Source organism: Xyrauchen texanus, chromosome 12 (genome assembly GCF_025860055.1).
Source record: "Xyrauchen texanus isolate HMW12.3.18 chromosome 12, RBS_HiC_50CHRs, whole genome shotgun sequence".
NCBI lineage: Eukaryota > Metazoa > Chordata > Actinopteri > Cypriniformes > Catostomidae > Xyrauchen > Xyrauchen texanus.
Genome location: NC_068287.1, coordinates 22,421,947 through 22,441,171, shown reverse-complemented (window position 1 = coordinate 22,441,171; position 19,225 = coordinate 22,421,947). Strand labels below are relative to the sequence as shown.

Sequence of the window (19,225 nt, the reverse complement as noted above, 5' to 3'; positions counted from 1 at the left end):
AGTGTAAGAATTGACCAATATAGTTCTACCCCTTACCATTATCAACTGGTGTTCCACAGGGCTCAATTATAGGTCCAATTCTTTTCAGTTTATACATTAATGATTTACCATCTTTGTGTAAAAACTGTGACACTTTGATGTATGCAGACGACACTGCTGTCTTGGCCTATGGAAAATCCACAGAGGAAGTTGCCTCAAAACTTACAGAGGCCATGTCACTGATCTCAACCTGGTTAGAGCAATTCTGTCTGCAATTGAACATATCTAAAACAGTAGCAATGTTCTTTTCAAAAAATAATATAAATATAAAACCTGAAATTGTAATATCTGGAGAAAGATTACAGGTCGTCACAGAATATAAATATTTAGGACTATATATAGACTCTAACCTAAACTTCAAAACTCACATAAAAAAGTTAGTAATAGGATTAAGTTCAGTCTAGTGAACTTCAGATTCATTAGAGACTTTCTTTCAACAGAAGCTGCTAAATTATATTTCTTTTCTATGATTTTATCCCACATAACATATTGTTTAATAAGCTGGTCCAATACTCACTCTACAACAATAAAACCATTAAAAACATTATACAAACAATCATTAAAAATACTGGATAAAAAACCATACCACTACCACCACTGTAGTATTCTGAAGAAATATCAGTTACTTACCTGGGATAATTTAATTAAATACAAAAACATCTGTTTAATTTACAAAATCAGACATGGTCTAGCACCTCCTCCACTATGTGATTTTATAAATTTTAGATCTAGTGAGATTAGGGTAACCAGAGGGGCAGTGAGGGAAGACTGCATTATCCCCGGAGAAAAACAGCTTTTGGTCAGTCTGTTTTCTCCGTAAGAGCAGCGCAGCAATGGAACTCAGTGCCTGAACACATCAGAGAGTCCTTGTCATTCTTTTCATTCAAAAAGAATGCAAACAAATGGCTTGTTGAGAGCCAAACTTGTAGGCACTAATGCTTTCTGTGTACACTTAAACATTGTGGATTTATTTATTTTTATATGAATTGTATTTTTTAACCATAATGTGTTGTATGTAATTGTATTTTTGTGATTTTATACTTGTGGTTATTTTTAAGGTTGCCTTTTTTACATCCGGCTGGGGGACTACCGATGAAAATTAGCACTTCTGAGCTAACTTGGGTACATTTACATTGTTTCAATGTTGATTAATGTACACTGTCCCCTTTCAAATAAAGAGAGAAATGAAAAAAAATATAAAATCAACTTCTACTTAGAATGGTGTAATAGCTTATTTTAACTTTAATATTCAGGTACAAAAATAAATCACAAGTCCACTGAGTTCTGTATGGATTAATATAATCTTACATACACATACAAATGGTGTAAACAGCTTGACCTGAATAGACACAACAAAAATTTATTCTATAAAAATGAATTAAACATTTTGCAATTACTCTTAAAAGTGGTGTAAACAGATACACTTGAACAGGCCCAAGTTCAACAATAATGAATTCAACAAAAAATAATTAAAAACATATTCCTTGCGTTGTCACATAAAATAACAATTACTTGTTTATTTTTGACATGCTCAGCATCTCCTCGATGGCCTGTTTTACATGATCGGCTGTATGAGACCCACAAAACTGGTGTGCATTTAATACTGCACGTTTAAACTCGAAAGTAGAGGAATCAATCCAGTGTGCAGTGAGGCTGAGCAATGACATGGGGCAAACGTCAGAGCTCCATATGTCAGTTGTAAAACTAACAGCAGTCACATTATGTTTTAAATCACCTTGTATGTTGTCACAAACCTTACTGTATAACTCTGGTAAGGCAGTGTCTGAAATGTAGTGTCGAGAAGGCAGGGCATAGCGTGGATCCAAAAGCTCCAAAAGTTTTGTTTTAGTGAACTCGCTGTATTCCGTTGCATGCTTCGTTTTAAGATGTCGTATCAAATTGGTCATATTGAACGCATCTCTTTTGCTACCGCCTTGCGAAATGATCGGATTGCAGATATTGGAAGTGGGTGTTGGACAGTTTTTGCTTTCTTATTTAAAATATTTCCACACTGCTGACATTTTAGTCATGGGGTTGCTAAAAAGTTATTTATCAGTTTACGCTCTGCCGCAAATTGTGCTCAGCTGACATAAATGATCGGAGTAAGGTGATCGGCTGTCTGCTGATCCCTGATCAGTTAAAAAATGCCCATATCGTCTCTGTTCCGATATTTGCAATCGGGACATCCCTAGGAATCGGGCCTGGTGAGGTCTATACTAAGTCCAAGGTTCAGGCAATGGCATATGATGTATCCTATGTGTTGTGGTTGGAGTTGACATCAGTTCATCCTCTGAAGTCCATCATAATAGACTGAAGTGATGTTTGGCTGGCACCAGCAGAAATATAATGTTGGGTATCGTCGGCATAACAAAAAATTTTTTCACGATTCCTGATAATATCTCCCAGGGGAAGCCTATGCAAGGAGAAAAGCAGAGCCCCTAAACTGATCCCTGTAGCACTCCATACTTTACTTTTGTTTGGTTTGACAATTCCTCATTTACAAAGACAATGTGATAGCGGTCTGCTAAATAGGACCTAAACCATGCTAATGCAACTCCACAAATGCCAGCATAATAATCTAGCCTATTCAAGAGAATGTTGTGATCTATCGTGTCGAATGCAGCACTAAGATCTAAAAGCACTAGAAGTGAAATGCAGCCGTGATCAGATGATAAGAGCAAGTCATTTTTAATTGTGATGGGGCCTAAATCCTGACTGAAAATTTTCATATATATACTATTTCTCTGTAGAAATGAACATAGTTGGGAGTATACTACCTTTTCTAGTATTTTCGACATAAACAGGAGATTTGAAATCGGTCTATATCAAGTTGTGGCTTCTTAAACGGTTTGATAACAGCCATTTTAAAGTTTCTTGGGACATGTCCTAAGGTTAGCGAGGAGTTAATAATATTAAGAAGAGGTTCTGAGATTATACCTCTTTTAAAAGCTTAGTTGGTATTGGATCTAACATACATGTTGTGGCTTTCGATGTTTCAATAAGTTTTGTTAGCTATTTATGATCTGTGACAGCGAAGTTGCACATGAGGAAAATTATGAGACACTGTTTTCTGAGGAACTGTGACAGATGATTGCATAATTCCAATTTAATTTCGGATTATTAAAATTTTATCAGTAAAGAAATTCATGACGTCAGTAGAACGGATCCTCTTGTTCATTCTGTAGCCTGCTGCACATGTGATTGTATATTTTTTAATTAAATTACATCCTTTTGTTGTTTAATGATCGCACTTGGCCTTATCCAGAGGTTTTTCATTTTATATTCAAATTGTCATTGATTTAATCTCAAATGTCACATCTCATTTTACTAAAGAGAGCATGCTGTAATATGTTACAAAATTAGCAACAAGTTGATATTGTACCGTTTTCATTTTTTTGGTATTGGGATACTTCATTAGTACCGGTAAACCATGCAACCCTAGTTTGGCTAAAGTATGGGAAAGCAATCTCTGATAATTTCCATTGGTATTTATACACAAAGACCTCCTCCATTGCATCCAAGCCTCTGTAGGCCACACACTCAAGCAGGTGGTCAGACCCCACAGACGTATGTGTGTGTTTAGATAGTTCCTCTCTGCAGCGACTGTTAACGGTCCTTGTTTCTGCTACTGGAGACCACAGCCGAATGCATCAACTTGACACATCCACCTCCAATTTGCTCACTTGTACATCTACACTATATTTATGTTGATTCAAACCCTATATTTTAACCATTGAGCATGTAAAGTTGATATGTTGGCAGAAACCTCAACTTCTGTTATCATGCTAAATTATTGCAATAGTTCAGTAGTAATCATTTTCTACCCCTTGTTTCATTTCAAACTTGAAGGCTGTTAATGTTTCTGTGGAGCACAAAATTGTTGCACCGCTCTTGCAGTATAATGACAATCCAACTCATAGTGACCAGGGGCTGTTAGGTTCTAAAAAGACAAAAACATCCATACAACTTACTTTCCAGGTTTTCTGAAGCCATACAATATATTTGTGTGAGAAACAGACTCAGAATATTCACTAATAATTAATTAGCTTGAAGTTTCCTTCAATGTTTTTATGTGCATTTTGTGATATTACATTACACAATTATTACAAAACTGCTGAATAGAAAAACCAAGATGCGAATACAATCTTCAAAACGGGCATAAAAATGTATATGCTCGCTTGAGGTGCATAAGGATTTTTTTTTTTCGATTAGAGGAAATGCGCATAAAATATGAAGGAAACAAATATACCAAATAAACTCCTATTGAATTTTTCGAAAAACAAGATGTGCATCAAAAAAGTAAGACTGAATAACTTGTGATTGATTAGTGAACTAACCAGCGTACCAATCATTGCATCTGACATCTGAAATGCTGCTCTGGCATTTCAAACACATTGCTCCAAGAACTGTGACGCACTGTTGCTCCCAGATATAGAGGAAGTTGTTTACAGTATTTTGTTCATGTGCTCTAAATTATATTTTATTAATAAAAGACTCACAGTGGCTACAACTTATTTTGAATTGGTGATTTTGTTCTTTTGAATACATGGGATGGAAACGCATCTCTACTCGCAATTTGCTTATGCGATATTATGGTTTTTCATGTAAAATAAATTTGCAACTTGGATGGAAACACAGCTACTGATAACCCTCCCACCCCCCCAAAAAAAAAATTATTGGCTTCCAAAATTCAAAACTGATTCCTCACCCAAAGCTATTGTATGGCTTCAGAAGACTTGAAATATAGCACATGGGTTGAAAGGACTTCTTTTTTTATAGTATACTTTTCTATAGTGTCAGTGACAGCCACTATACAAACTTAATTTCCCCAAAGATTTATAATTTTTGTGTTCCACAGATAAAATAACAGTATATTGAATGAGGATGAGTAAGTAATACTGATCAAGTAAATGTTTTTGGGTGAACTATTCCTTTATGGCCATTGCAGCCTGATAGGTGTCTGCAGTGCTGGTACATTGAACAGTGAAAGGCTCTGACATCAGCAGCAGCCCTCTCACCAAGCTGGCCAAACAGACAGCAGGCGATCTGAAAGACTGCTTCTGTTTGTCCTGCATGCTTTTGCGCTTCCCCCTATTTCCTATTTTAGAGTGATGAACATCCCTCACTCCACTCTTCCATGTTTCTAAGGAAACACAAAACTGTCTTTCTTTTTGTCATTTACACTGTACCTTGAAGATGTTATGACACCAGGGCACCCACCCACTTCAGCTGTTGGGGTGAGGAGCAGGGCATCCTGGGAAAGAAACACAACTGGCAGTTGCTGGTACAGATTGCAGTGCTGTTAATGTATAACGGTAGAACCACAGAGCATTGCAATGGTATTTCCCCCACACTGTCTGCGACAAGCAAAAATATTTCACTATGCAGGCTTAAAATGAGGTTTAATGTTTTTGTTGTTGGAGCAATATGGTCAAAATAATGAATTTTCTATAACGCTACATTTGTTCAGAATTACATGTTTTTGCCATATGTTAACAAATTTTTTTAGGCTTGATTTCCCAACAACACACAGTTACTTTGACAAAGTGTTTTGTAAACATAAAAACACTTCAAATGGTTTGACTGTTACATTGAAATTAAATAAAAAAAAGTCATAATATTTTACATAATATACAAGAAAAAATGTAAATAAAATGAATGCGCTTTTGGATAGCACATACTTTATGTAAGGTTGTTGAAGTTATATGGGTGAAATTTAAAATTTTTCCATAATCCAACAAGTTTTCGAAATGTTTCCACATTCACACTTTTCCCCCTTATGTGTACACTTTTTAGTATTTGATTCCCAGCAACACAGCAACTAAGACAAACAGTTATGCAAACTTGTCACAATATTTGACATAATAAACAAAAAAGTTACATTAAATATAATACATTTTTGGCTGACTTTTATATAGTGTTGTTGGAGAAATGGTGGCAAAAGTAACTAATTTCCCATAATGCTAAATTTGTATGTGTACACTTTTTAGTATTTATTTCCCAGTAACGGTAACTTTGAAAACGTATAAAATATATTAACAGAAATTCAAAGGGTTTGACTTAGGGCAGGGTGATAAAACGATATTGATATTTATCGGAAATGTATTGTTTGTTTTTCCCGATTTCGATGATAAACCTTCGATCTTTTGCTCTAAACATCTAGACGATTGGATCAGGAACACAACAATCTAACAGAATGACAGTTATGATATCAGCCTGTTAGGAAGTATTAGCTGGCTAGCGGCTCATAGCCCTGCTGTCATTTCCTGGTGATTTGTATTGGTGGTTGGCAATCCAGTTCCAATCCACCTTGAAATTTAATTTGAAAAGAGAAAAAAAAAGACAAAAAGAAAAAACAAGTTGTCCCTCTTATCCCTAAAAGTCCCCTTACGGTAGAACCAAAGAAAAAAATTAGCTCCAGAGGCCTGTGGTTGACAGAGCAGCAATATTTCCGCCTCTTACTCAACCCTGTCTCTTGGGATACAGGAACGGAAGTGAGCCATGAACGAGCCAATCACGACATCTTCTGCCCAGATGATTCATCCAGCTCCTCATCCCGGAACGCTCTTCCAGAGGTCCCAATCATGGCCTTTCCCAACCTCACTAATTGGCTCAATTCCCAATGATCAAGCTCTACTGGAGATATAGAGTGTGAGAAAAACACTTTCAGTGCAATGAACTCATGATATCTGGGGAAGTGTCTAGCATTGAAAGGTATGCCACAACCTTAAAAAAGAATTCTGACATATTCCTTCCTGAAATCAGTCTGTAGTTGAACTTTGATCTATGGGTTTGTGTTCAAAGCACTACAGGCTGAAAGGAAGTTGTTAGTATCTGGAGTAATGCACATACACCTTGGTTGGGCATAAATCAGGATTCAGGAATTGAAATTTGAATAGAATTGGTCAATTGGAATGACAGGAAGAATAGTTTACTGAATTGAAATCCAAAGAAATTCAATGTAGTCACTCAACAAAGGACATTAATTAGCCAGACAAAACAACAAAATGGACAAGAACAGATAACTTTATGATCATCTAATAATTCTGCTAATACCACATATGTTATGTTTATAGGTAATTCATACTGAAAAATTGTATCATTAAAAGAAAAATGATACTCTACTTAAAACTACACTTTATAGTTGTTAAATTAATTTAATTTAATTTTATTCTATTTTAACCTTCAAATTATAGTTCTACGTCCTGTTTGCTTCCTCAGTTCTAATTCAGGATTTGAATTGGAATGCATTCTCAATTCTGAGTGGCGCACAACCCTGACACACACACCACATTAGTAAATGATGGATGAGCATTTACCACTTAAAGGAAGAAAAAGAGAGAAAGCTTTAATGACACCCCTCAGTCTCTCCTGCTGAGCCTGTGTGACATTTACTGCACTTCTCCACCCTGGATAAATATTAACAGAGTCTCATTATATACACCCCTTTCGCTCTGTAACACTTACCTTCTTTCTCTCCCTCCTCTCCTTCTCTTTTGCCTCCAATTTTCCTCTGGCAGAGACCTCACCCATCCTTTCTAAACTCTTATTGTGTGTGTGTGTGTGTGTGTGTAGTGTGTGCACGTGTATGTACTAAATTTAGCAGCTCTAGTCGTAAAGTGTGCTGTGTGAGTCATGAGGCGGCCTGCTGTTGACATGGATAACATTTCATAGATTGAAATCCTGTCAAACTTGTCACATGCACCTCAGAATACGAGAATATATTTAGTGTTTTTCTTGCAGATGTCATTTTTACATTCAAATAGCATTTTTTTCTCCCCTTTTCTCCTGAATTTGGAATGCCCAATTCCCAATGCACTCTAAGTCCTCATGGTGGCATAGCGACTCCGCATTGGAGAGCGTCAATCCGCACATTTTATCACGTGGCTTGTTGAGCGTGTTACCACGGATACATGGCGTGTGTGGAGGCCCACGCACAACTAACCACGTACCCCACCGAGAGGAGATCCACACATTATAGTGACCATGAGGAGGTTACCCCATGTGACTCTACCCTCCCTAGCAACCGGGGCAATTTTTTTGCTTTGGAGACCTGGCTGGAGCGTGCTATGAATTCGATGCTAATAAAACAAAAATGAGTGATTTGTAAATTATATTCACCCTTTGCTATATTGAAAGCACTACAACTACGCATTATATTCTTTTTTACTTTGTGAATTTCAGTGTTTTTTGAAAATGTACAGTAATGGGGGCCTGGGTAGCTCAGCATGTAAAGACGCTGACTACCACACCGACCTTTCGGTCAGTAATCCAGAGCCTTAACCGCTGAGCCACCACTGGCCCTCAACTTTATTGTCATTGTGCAGAGTACAGGTACAGAGCCAATGAAATGCAGTTGTTTTCGCATATCCCAACTAAGCTGGGGTCAGAGCACAGGGTCAGCAATGTAACAGCGCCCCTGGAGCAGATAGGGTCTAGGGCCTTGCTCAAGGGCCCAACAGTGGTATCTTGGCGGTGCTGGGGCTTGAACCTCCGACCCCAGATCCTTAGCCGCTGAGCCACCACTGCTTCCAATAGCATGAGCCTTCACATGTGCTAGGTCTCTGTGGTAATGCACTCAACAAGCCACGTGATAAAATGTGTGGATTGACATCTCAGACGCGGAGGCAACAGAGATTCGTCCTCCGCCACCCGAGTCACTACGCTATATTGGGAATTGAGCATACCAATTGGTATGATTGGGGAGAAAATAAAAAAAAATACAAATAAAATGTGCAGTAATTTCAAATTAGATGATTGCAACATGCTCCCAAAAAGTTGAGACGGGGACAATTTAAGTCAGTTTACATCCTCAATCGATTCTGACAAACCTCACCAAGTCACTACATCATAGGGCAGAATCAGAGCCAATGCATACTGGCCATTAATGGGAACCCGCAGGCGAGCTGAGCGTGGCACCGGTGCCCATGCCTGCCAGTGGGTTGGTGGTTGACAGGGGTCAGATGGTCATCTGAGTGGGTAGAAATACATGGTTGTGTAAATGAGCGTCCTTGAAATTTCCTGGAAATCAAGTAGAATCCGCTCATATATGGTATTTATTGCAAATTGCGTGCTGCTTAGTACTAAGTAAAACAGTGGCGTTATTGAGTACAGGGCCATTTACAAGAAAAACGGCTTGAGCTAAATAATCCCTTAGGACAATTTCATGTGCGGTTTGTAACCTTCACCTTCCAGAAGGTATCGGTGGCTTCACTGTGTGAGTTTCATTTTAATAGTGTTGACAGGGGCACACCTTTCAAAGCAGGAAATGTTTCTCTCATTTTTTCTCTTCATGCAAGACACATTTATCTCTGTTCCTTCCTCACTTATGCCATTAACATGTAAGCTTGTATGCAACAGAGTATTAAAGGAGTGGTGCACTTATAAATTCACCCTTACTCACCTTTTATGATGTACCAAACCCTTTTGATTTTCTTCCATGCAACACAAAAGGAGAGTTCTTGAAGACTGTGCTGGTTGTTCTTTTCCATGCAATTTCAATGAATGGGGATTGAAGGTTTCATATTTTAAAATGGATGCAAAAGTACACTATTATTATAATAAAAGTGGTCCATACAACTTGTGTGCCATAATCCAAGTCTTCTGAAGCTATACAACAGCTTTGTGTAAGAAACAAACTGAAATGTAAGTAATTATTCAATGATAATCTTCCCATCGAATGAGCGGTCAACCACTGCATTCAGTCAGATTAATTAATGAATCAAGAATGACTCAAAAGAATAATTTGTTCATAAATCGAACATTGATATTTCTCAGAAATTCTCATGTATGTGCCAAAAAGAGCTGGGGTGGTTATCAAGATATTCAGTGAATAATGACCTAAAGTCTGGCTTATCCCTCTCACAAAGCTATTGAAAGGCTCGCAATAAAAAACACGAGTGTTTTGGACCACATTTATGATATTTACGTTGTACTTTTTTTTTTTTTATCATTTTTAAGCTTAAAAGCTTCAGTCTCCATTCATTGTAAATGCACAGGCAAGTCTTCAGAATTTCTCTAGTGCTCCATGGGTAGAAAAAAAAAACAGTTTTGAATGACATGAGGGTAAGTAAATGATGACATAATTTTCATTTTTGGGTGAAGAAGCCTACTCCTTTAACATGGCTAGTATGAGAGGCCGGTGTGAGAGGAAACTAAAGCAGACAGGTCCAGGGTGGATGGGTGGGGCAGAACTGGGTCTGTTTTGCATGTAGATGGATTGAGCACAAAAGCTCCCTCTGTCTCTTTTTCAGTTAAGAGACTGGACCTAATTTTTTATGTATAATCTGCCTTCAGCAGTTCAGTGCCCAGGACTGCTGAGTGTTTGTGCTCGAATCCACTGCCAAGTAGCACTTGTTCAAAGGGTTATGCATATATGTGTACCGTGTTGGGTTCGAGTCCAAGTCTTTAAACAATCGAGTCCGAGTTGAGTCCGAGTCCAAATGGGGCAGAGTTGGACTCAAGACCGAGTCCTTGACAGGCCAAGTATGAGTCCAAATTAATCCGTTCATGAATATGAATGAAAATTGTAATCGTAAACTCAACATCAATTTTTTAAGCTTATTTTAAACTTCACAACTTAGAAAAACTATTTGTCAATATATGTTTTCATATATATATTTTATGATTAGTTTCCTGCTGAACAAACTTCAAAGTGGTTTCAGAATGAAAGCATATGCTTTAGGTGTATGAAGACAAAACTGTCCTTCAACAAAATTTGTATTGTGTTCTGTTGACATTTCAATTATTTGTTGCTTTTCCCCTCAACTCAAACTTAGACTAAAGAATGTGAAAGCTGTGTTAATCATTACAACCAAGGTTATTGTTTTGGATTTTAATGTCATTTTTATTTTTACTTAATTTTCAATTTGTCAATTATATTTAATTGAGTTTTATTTAAATGATCCCTATCTAAAGAAATAATAGTCTATACTGAGATTTCTTTCTGAATCTTTTTTCTCTATCTGCCTACTGATTTAGGAAAATACAGTACATACAAATGAGTCAACACAGTAGTAATTAGCACTCGCTGAGATGTTTTGACTGCAAATGCTACATCCAAAAACACTGGAAAAGCTCATTGCTAATATTAGGTTCATGTCATCACGGACATGATTTTCTAGTAAATTTGTGAGAATCTGCACAATGCATAGCAGTTCCGTGCTGCTTGTGTACCTAAATCCCTGATGTGTCAATATGCATCTCACAGCAGCTGCCACAGAAGATAAAAAAATTATAATAATTGATATTTGCTTAAGCGGCAAATGCTTTGGTCTGCAATCAGTCTGAAATCTTTATATACAAACCAAAGAATTTCATTGAGCGCTTTTTTTAACCACAAAAACATGGAAAATAATAATTTTGAGTCATAAATTTAACAGAATTGTCCTTCAAAAGTGTCAGAGACATAGGCTAAAAAAAAGACATGCATAAGTTACCTGGTGGCTTACAATAAATATAAAATAAACATTTAAAATGTAAATTCTTGTAACATGAAGTTTAGCTTCATACACAAACTCTGTCATCAAATAATATATAATAATTAATAGTATATATATAATTTAATTATAAATAAAACACTTCAATGCCCAAAATATCCTAATATTTTATTGTGCATGGTTGAATGTTGTGAATGGTGGACAAATGCTGTAAAATAATGTATTTTAAGAAGCTTGTCAATTATTTGACTATAGCCAATCAATAATAAATTGGAGCTGTTTATCAGTTTAGAGGTTCTGTCTGCTTTAGCAATAAAGCTGTTTTTCCCCAGACTATTTAAAATGTTACACAGTTAATTCATCAAGCTATTTTGGACCAGTCTAAGCTGACAGCACGCCGTGGATCATAACAGACTACAGAAGCCTACGTGTGCAGATACATTAAGCCTAAAAAGACTTAATATACAATATTAATACTAATTTATCATAATTCATACATAGATCGTGCATGATGCTCAATGCGGTGTGTTCAGTTTTTGTGTAGCTGTAAATATTTGCATGAATTCCTTCTCCAGTGAGATTACAGCATTTTATTTGAAATGTGGCGCTTATTAAAAAACACACTGGTAGAACTCCAGTTCCACCAAGATAAAAGTCTATGAGATGAGTTCATCCACCAGGTGAAAATTGTCTAATCACATAGAAAAGTTCCAACTTGTTTTCTCAACAAGCTGAATTATTTAAGGCATCATGTCCATAGCACAAACATGAAGGATGAGTGCCAAAATGTTTATATGTAGGGTCAGGAGTTTAGAACAAACCCCTAACCCCAAGTATGAGCAATAATTATATTGATTCTTGCCTTAACAAGCACCACTACATATAATTAGCTTAATTTAAGAATAGCAGAGGTCAATGAGAAGTCCCAATTTAGATAGCTTGGTGGTTGTGTGTGTGGTAGTCTCGGAACTGTCAGTATCGGGTGGCTAAGAGGAAGTGTGGTCAGTTTTTGAATCACTCAGCATTATATTCACAGAGCTCTTGGGGATTTCTTCAATGTAGGCAGACTTTGAGTCCAGGAATTGACCTTGTGGCAATTTGTATTGTTGTTTGTCGAGTATCATACAAAAAATGACATGATGAAACTGATCATTAACACACTTTATCCTAATCCTGATGATTGAAGAAAGTTTATGGCTGTGAAACACCATACACCCAGCTTAATGTGTCACTAAACAACTTCAGTATGACGTTTTGCCAAATGCTACATTTGCATGCGGTTAGCCCTGTTAAGCTACATCAAAGGGTTTCCAGGCCATTCAGTTTGACCTCCCTGGACCCAGCTGAAGTCCAGAGCTCCATCTTTCCCTCTTTAAAATGAGCAAGGAAATGGGAAGCCAGGCCTGAGGAATGCACTAAAGAATTCGGACGTCCTGTCAAACCTTAGCCTGCAATGCTGTCGATCATCAACTCTGGCGTCAACAGTTAAAACGGCTCCAGAAAGCTAGTTTTTGAGTTAATTTCATAGTGCATTGTGGATTATACGCATTTCACGGTTTACAACGAATGAAATACAGGAAGTATTTGGGAAATTTAAAACATTTGCAATTCCATTTGGTGACTTTAGTGGTACAGAAAGGGCACACTTCAGTTAATTTGGTATTCAATTTCAGTAAAGATTCTTAGACAAGCTTTTTCTTGACAAAACAATTTTCATCTGCAATGTCAACACTACATAGCTTTTTGTTATTGTCCTAATCGAAGTACCACATCGAACCACATGATGTTTGTTGAATATTTGAAACATTGTAAGTAAAGAAAACTGAAGCTCATCGATGTGCTCCATTTACTGCAGATGTTTAGAATATATGTAGAAGTTTACTGGAAGGGAAGTATAGCGATCAATACCTGCCAGATGCCCATGTGTTCTGTCCTTTCTCTCTTACAGGGGCAACTAGAGGTCACACTGTCTCAGCCCACTCGCTCAACCAATGGCACTCCCTGGTGAGTTCAGACCTAAATGTTGTTAAATTGAGTGTGTATGCATGTGTATGCACTTAGCTATGTTTGGGGACAAAATTGACCCTAAAACTGACTTAATTCAACAAAGCCTCCTTTTGGGGACATTTGGAGATGTTCTTAAAAATAAAATAAAGCAAATACAGTTTTTTGGGGGGTAGGGTTAGGGTTAGTCTTCAGTCATTATAATTAACTTTATATAAAACCCTATAAGTCTATGGTATGTCTCATTTATAAAGCCAAGAAAACGTATGTGTGTCACAACCTCGACTGTTAGAAAGAGAGAGAGATGAATACAAATGGATATGTCATCCAGAGCTGCACATATCCTTGACATTTTTTTTATCAGACAGTAATGCAATGGTACTTTGGCATACATAAGGTACTAAATGAGTCCCAGATTTATATACTGTGATATTGACCTGGAACTCCAAGGTTCTTCAAAGAATACCATTGCATTGCCATTGTCCTAAAAGCCTGTTATTACAATGCAACTATGTCCAAAAGATGCATGTTAGTTTGTAGTTATGAGCAAATAAGTTTTAATAGAAAAGGAGTTACAAGCCGAAATTACTCTGTTGTAATCAACATTGTAAGCCCGTTTATCGGTCCAATGTCGGTCTCCAATAATACGGGTGAAGGTCTCTGCGCGTTACTGTCTTTCTTGTTACGCAACACAACAAGATTAAATGAAATACATTTTCTCTTATGTATTACCTCATTTATTCATCTGACTCCATAAATGAAAAAGGTTTTTAATGATGTCTGAGTATCATTAAAAGTGAGCGAATGTTTGATTATTCCTTTAACTCTTTAATTATACTTTACCCGTTTGATTAAGAAACTATGTCGCTTTGAGGTCCTCGCTTGTTTTCTCTACACCGCGGGTCTCACGATCACAAGCGGCCAGTATTGGATCATCAAACAGAGGTAATTGCTATATACCTGAGATCGGTCACATTCACGTATAAACAATCAAAGATACTTCAGTATAGCCCCATGGAATTGCACACACTTGAATGTTACTTAACGTTTTCTTCAGTAGAGGTCACGGCCACTATTACAGATGTAAGTTGACCAACATAACTTCTCTTATAATAGCTTTGGATTGGCCATGCGTGGTTTCCCATGTACACTTATCTGGAGAAACATCAAATTAAAACAGAGGTAAGAAACACACGGATTTAGATTGGTCAAGCAGCGTTTGCTGTTCTAAACGGAAATTCCCTTTTTGTCTTTGCAAACCAAGTACACTTGAATCGATGCCAATTATTAGTCGTCACTAATCTGACGCAGACTTGCGGTAACATACGAATCGTTTAATCTGTTTGGGAAAAGTAATTTCAGAGTCAGTCAGAATAAATCAAATGTTTACAATTTATTGACCAGGTAAATAGAACAATAATTCAAAATCCAATTCATCGAGTGAAATCATCAATCAAGTATAATAACAACAATTCAGAAATTGAGGAATTCATAGACACATTTACCTGGCAACAAGAACTACACACAGCGACCGTGTGGGAAGTCTACCTACAGACTCCCAGAACCTTTCGTCCCTTCTCCTTATAAACCCAGATAATTCAATAAACCTACCAAATGGTGGTGTCTGTCATTATAATTAGATTTTGGTCCCCTGTTGAGGGGTTCACAACTGTGGGATCAGATTTTGTAATTGAATGGGTTCTTGCTTCCTGTAGATTTACATACAGGGGGTAGTTTGTATGGGGGATCTGGGGAAGGGCACACCTTTAAGGGGCACACCACATTTCACATATTTTATAACTTCTTTTAACATTTCATTATGTCTGGGAGAATGAGACCAGCTTACCAGGCGCACTGAGACACTTTAAATGATACCAAACATGTGTGTAAAAACAGTAAATATACCTAACATTGCATAGGTTTTTAGTGAGCTTTAAGTGAGGAGGAGGAGTGAGATGAAGAGTCTTTAGAAGGGAGGTGTTAGCTGCACAGTCTGTTGCATCTCGGATGTTGCTATTACATATGCGAGAAAGGGTTCAGGTGTTAATTCTCATGAGAGCCTTTTGTTTTCTCGAGGAGTAGCCCAGACTCACTGGCACCCGCCTTACAACATTATGCCACAAATGCTATCGATTGAGCTTAACTTGTACTCACTAAAATCAGTTGGGTTAAAAATGACCCCATATACACTCACCTAAAGGATTATTAGGAACACCATACTAATACTGTGTTTGACCCCCTTTCGCCTTCAGAACTGCCTTAATTCTACGTGGCATTGATTCAACAAGGTGCTGAAAGCATTCTTTAGAAATGTTGGCCCATATTGATAGGATAGCATCTTGCAGTTGATGGAGATTTGTGGGATGCACATCCAGGGCACGAAGTTCCGTTCCACCACATCCCAAAGATGCTCTATTGGGTTGAGATCTGGTGACTGTGGGGGCCATTTTAGTACAGTGAACTCATTGTCATGTTCAAGAAACCAATTTGAAATGATTTGAGCTTTGTGACATGGTGCATTATCCTGCTGGAAGTAGCCATCAGAGGATGGGTACATGGTGGCCATAAAGGGATGGACATGGTCAGAAACAATGCTCAGGTAGGCCGTGGCATTTAAACGATGCCCAGTTGGCACTAAGGGGCCTAAAGTGTGCCAAGAAAACATCCCCCACACCATTACACCACCACCACCAGCCTGCACAGTGGTAACAAGGCATGATGGATCCATGTTCTCATTCTGTTTACGCCAAATTCTGACTCTACCATCTGAATGTCTCAACAGAAATCGAGACTCATCAGACCAGGCAACATTTTTCCAGTCTTCAACTGTCCAATTTTGGTGAGCTCTTGCAAATTGTAGCCTCTTTTTCCTATTTGTAGTGGAGATGAGTGGTACCCGATGGGGTCTTCTGCTGTTTTAGCCCATCCGCCTCAAGGTTGTGCATGTTGTGGCGTCACAAATTCTTTGCTGCATACCTCGGTTGTAACGAGTGGTTATTTCAGGCAAAGTTGCTCTTCTATCAGCTTGAATCAGTCGGCCCATTCTCCTCTGACCTCTAGCATCCACAAGGCATTTTCGTCCCACAGGACCGACGCATACTGGATGTTTTTCCCTTTTCACACCATTCTTTGTAAATCCTAGAAATGGTTGTGTGTGAAAATCCCAGTAACTGAGCAGATTGTGAAATACTCAGACCGGCCCGTCTGGCACCAACAACCATGCCACGCTCAAAATTGCTTAAATCACCTTTCTTTCCCATTCTGACATTCAGTTTGGAGTTCAGGAGATTGTCTTGACCAGGACCACACCCCTAAATGCATTGAAGCAACTGCCATGTGATTGGTTGATTAGATAATTGCATTAATGAGAAATTGAACAGGTGTTCCTAATAATCCTTTAGGTGAGTGTATGTATATATATATATATATATATATATATATATATATATATATATATATATATATAACAGCAGGGGCCCATAAACTATTAACTTAACATCTTATTAGATTTTTCCAGTGTGTTGTCACAAACACTAAAAGATAATAAATAACTTTTATACCTTTATATTAATTGTGGTTTTGGGTAAATCAGAAGAAATAAACAGAAAAATGCATGTACATGAGAAAGAGAATGAATTGAAACCAGTAGTCAAAACAATATACGAAAAGATGGTCTGTAAAGTAAAGTAACCAATAGAAAAAGAATTGCAATGACAATAAAAATTTAAAAGGCTTATCAGATCAGTCGTAGATGAGTGATTCTTTAGGCAAGTATGGAATCACTACAATGAAAGTTTTAAATGGTCAATGTTTAGGATGATGTCCAAATCCCTTTGATGTTGAATAAAATCCACTCGTACAAAAAATAGAATAATCCCCCTTCAAGTGCTCTTCAAATAATACAAAAAAACCAAGATAGTTCATAGAGTATTCTTCCTTGTAGTCTGGATATTTGATAATACACAAGGCAATGCAGTGAGAACAATCCATTGGGGAGAAACCATTTGATATCCACATATGTACTTCCTTTGTAACTACATATAAAGTTTCAAGATGACAAAATATAAAACAAGATTTAAAGAGTCCATCTACAAAAAGAAAAAGAATCTAGGGAGCTCACAGATAAACTATATACATCAAGTGAAAACAAATACACAAGAAGAAACAAACTTACATGAATTAACTGAAAACAAAGTTTCTCAACCAGGACTCCATTGAGTTTCGCTGGAGGTGCTAGGATAATCCCATGCTTCCCTCTTCCAAACAAACTGACTTCTTCTATCATACTACTAGATTAAATACCAGGGGTTTTAGCGCCCAAGCGCCCACTAGTGATGAGTATGATACAAAATACAAGGGTAACAGCTAAGACTGTTACAACCATTCCTCCATACAGAATCTCTACAGGTCCTTCAAATTCAGAGATTTATGTTGGTGGACTCTCCTCTTCAGCTCACCCCACAACTTTTCTATGGGTTTCAGGTCAGGGGACTGGGATGGCCATGGCAGAACCTTGATTTTGTGGTCAGTGAACCATTTTTGTGTTGAGGTTTGTTTTTGTCCTGCTGGAAGATCCAACCAGGGCCCATTGTAAGATTTCTGGCAGAGGCAGCCAGGCTTTTATTTGTAAAATTTTCTCCCCTTTTTCACCCAATTTTTTCACTAATTTTGCTCTAAGTCCTCATGGTGGCGTAGTGACTCGCCTCAAGCTGGGTGGCGGAGGACAAATCTCAACTGCCTCCGCATCTGAGAACGTCAACCCATGTATCTTATCACGTGGCACATTGGGTGCGTTACCGCAGAGATATAGCACGTGTGGAGGCCCACGCCATCCACCGCGGCATCTACACACGACTCTCCAAGCACCCCACAGAGAGCGAACCACATTACAGTATAGCGATCACATGGAGGTTACCCTGTGTGACTCTACCCTCCCTAGCAACTGGGCCAATTTGGTTGCTTAGCAGACCTGGCTGGAGCAGCCTTCTTTGCTCATATTTACCAGGGGTGCCAATATTTTTGGCCACCTCTGTACATGTTGGTGCGGCTATCCTTATGAGGACTCTCCATAGACATAAGGATATTTATACTATATGAACTATAGATTCTATCCCCTAAACCTAACCCACACAAAAACTTTCTGCATTTTTACATTTTCAAAAAATATGGTTTAGGGTGTTTTTTTAAGTGATTTGAATTATGGGGACACTAGAAATGTCCTCATAAACCACATTTATAGCATAATACCCTTGTAATTACCAGTTTGTAACCTAAAAAATTTCCTTGTAAACCTCCCAAACCCGCCCACACACACACACACCAGGTTTAACAGCCACTTGCAAGCTAATGGTATGTGGGCCAGCCTGACTGTGCCACAGCTTTGGGTGTGTCAGAACAAAGACTCGAACACACACGCACAGAAAAAGTATTTACCTGCCTGATGACCCCCCTTATTATCAAAAATATTGTAAAGGAGCAGATATTGTGGTGTGTTAGCAAGATTGAGAAGCCTTGAATCTAGATGAAGATCTGTGTGGGTGTGTGTGTGAGTGCGCTTTAGCAGGTTGAGATTTGCATGAAACCTTCAGCCAGACGATGACTCAGTCTTTTTTATCGAGAGTAGAGGTCGGTCAGTCTCATCATGGATTAGACACACACACACACACTGCTCAGCTGGCTGTATATGGATTGTCTTGGCAGTATTCTTAGGTAAACTGTATTATGTTTAGCAGAGGTCAGAAAGA

The 19,225-nt window shown here is 37.9% G+C and overlaps 1 protein-coding gene across 1 annotated transcript in view; it reads left to right on the top strand.

The window, feature by feature from the left end:
* Positions 1-19,225, top strand: part of LOC127653338 (unconventional myosin-X-like) — a 61,756-nt gene that overhangs the window by 12,259 nt on the left and 30,272 nt on the right. Inside the window, exon 2 of the mRNA XM_052139990.1 lies at positions 13,426-13,481. Coding sequence (XP_051995950.1) covers positions 13,426-13,481 — 56 coding nt within the window. The remainder of the gene's footprint in view (positions 1-13,425; positions 13,482-19,225) is intronic.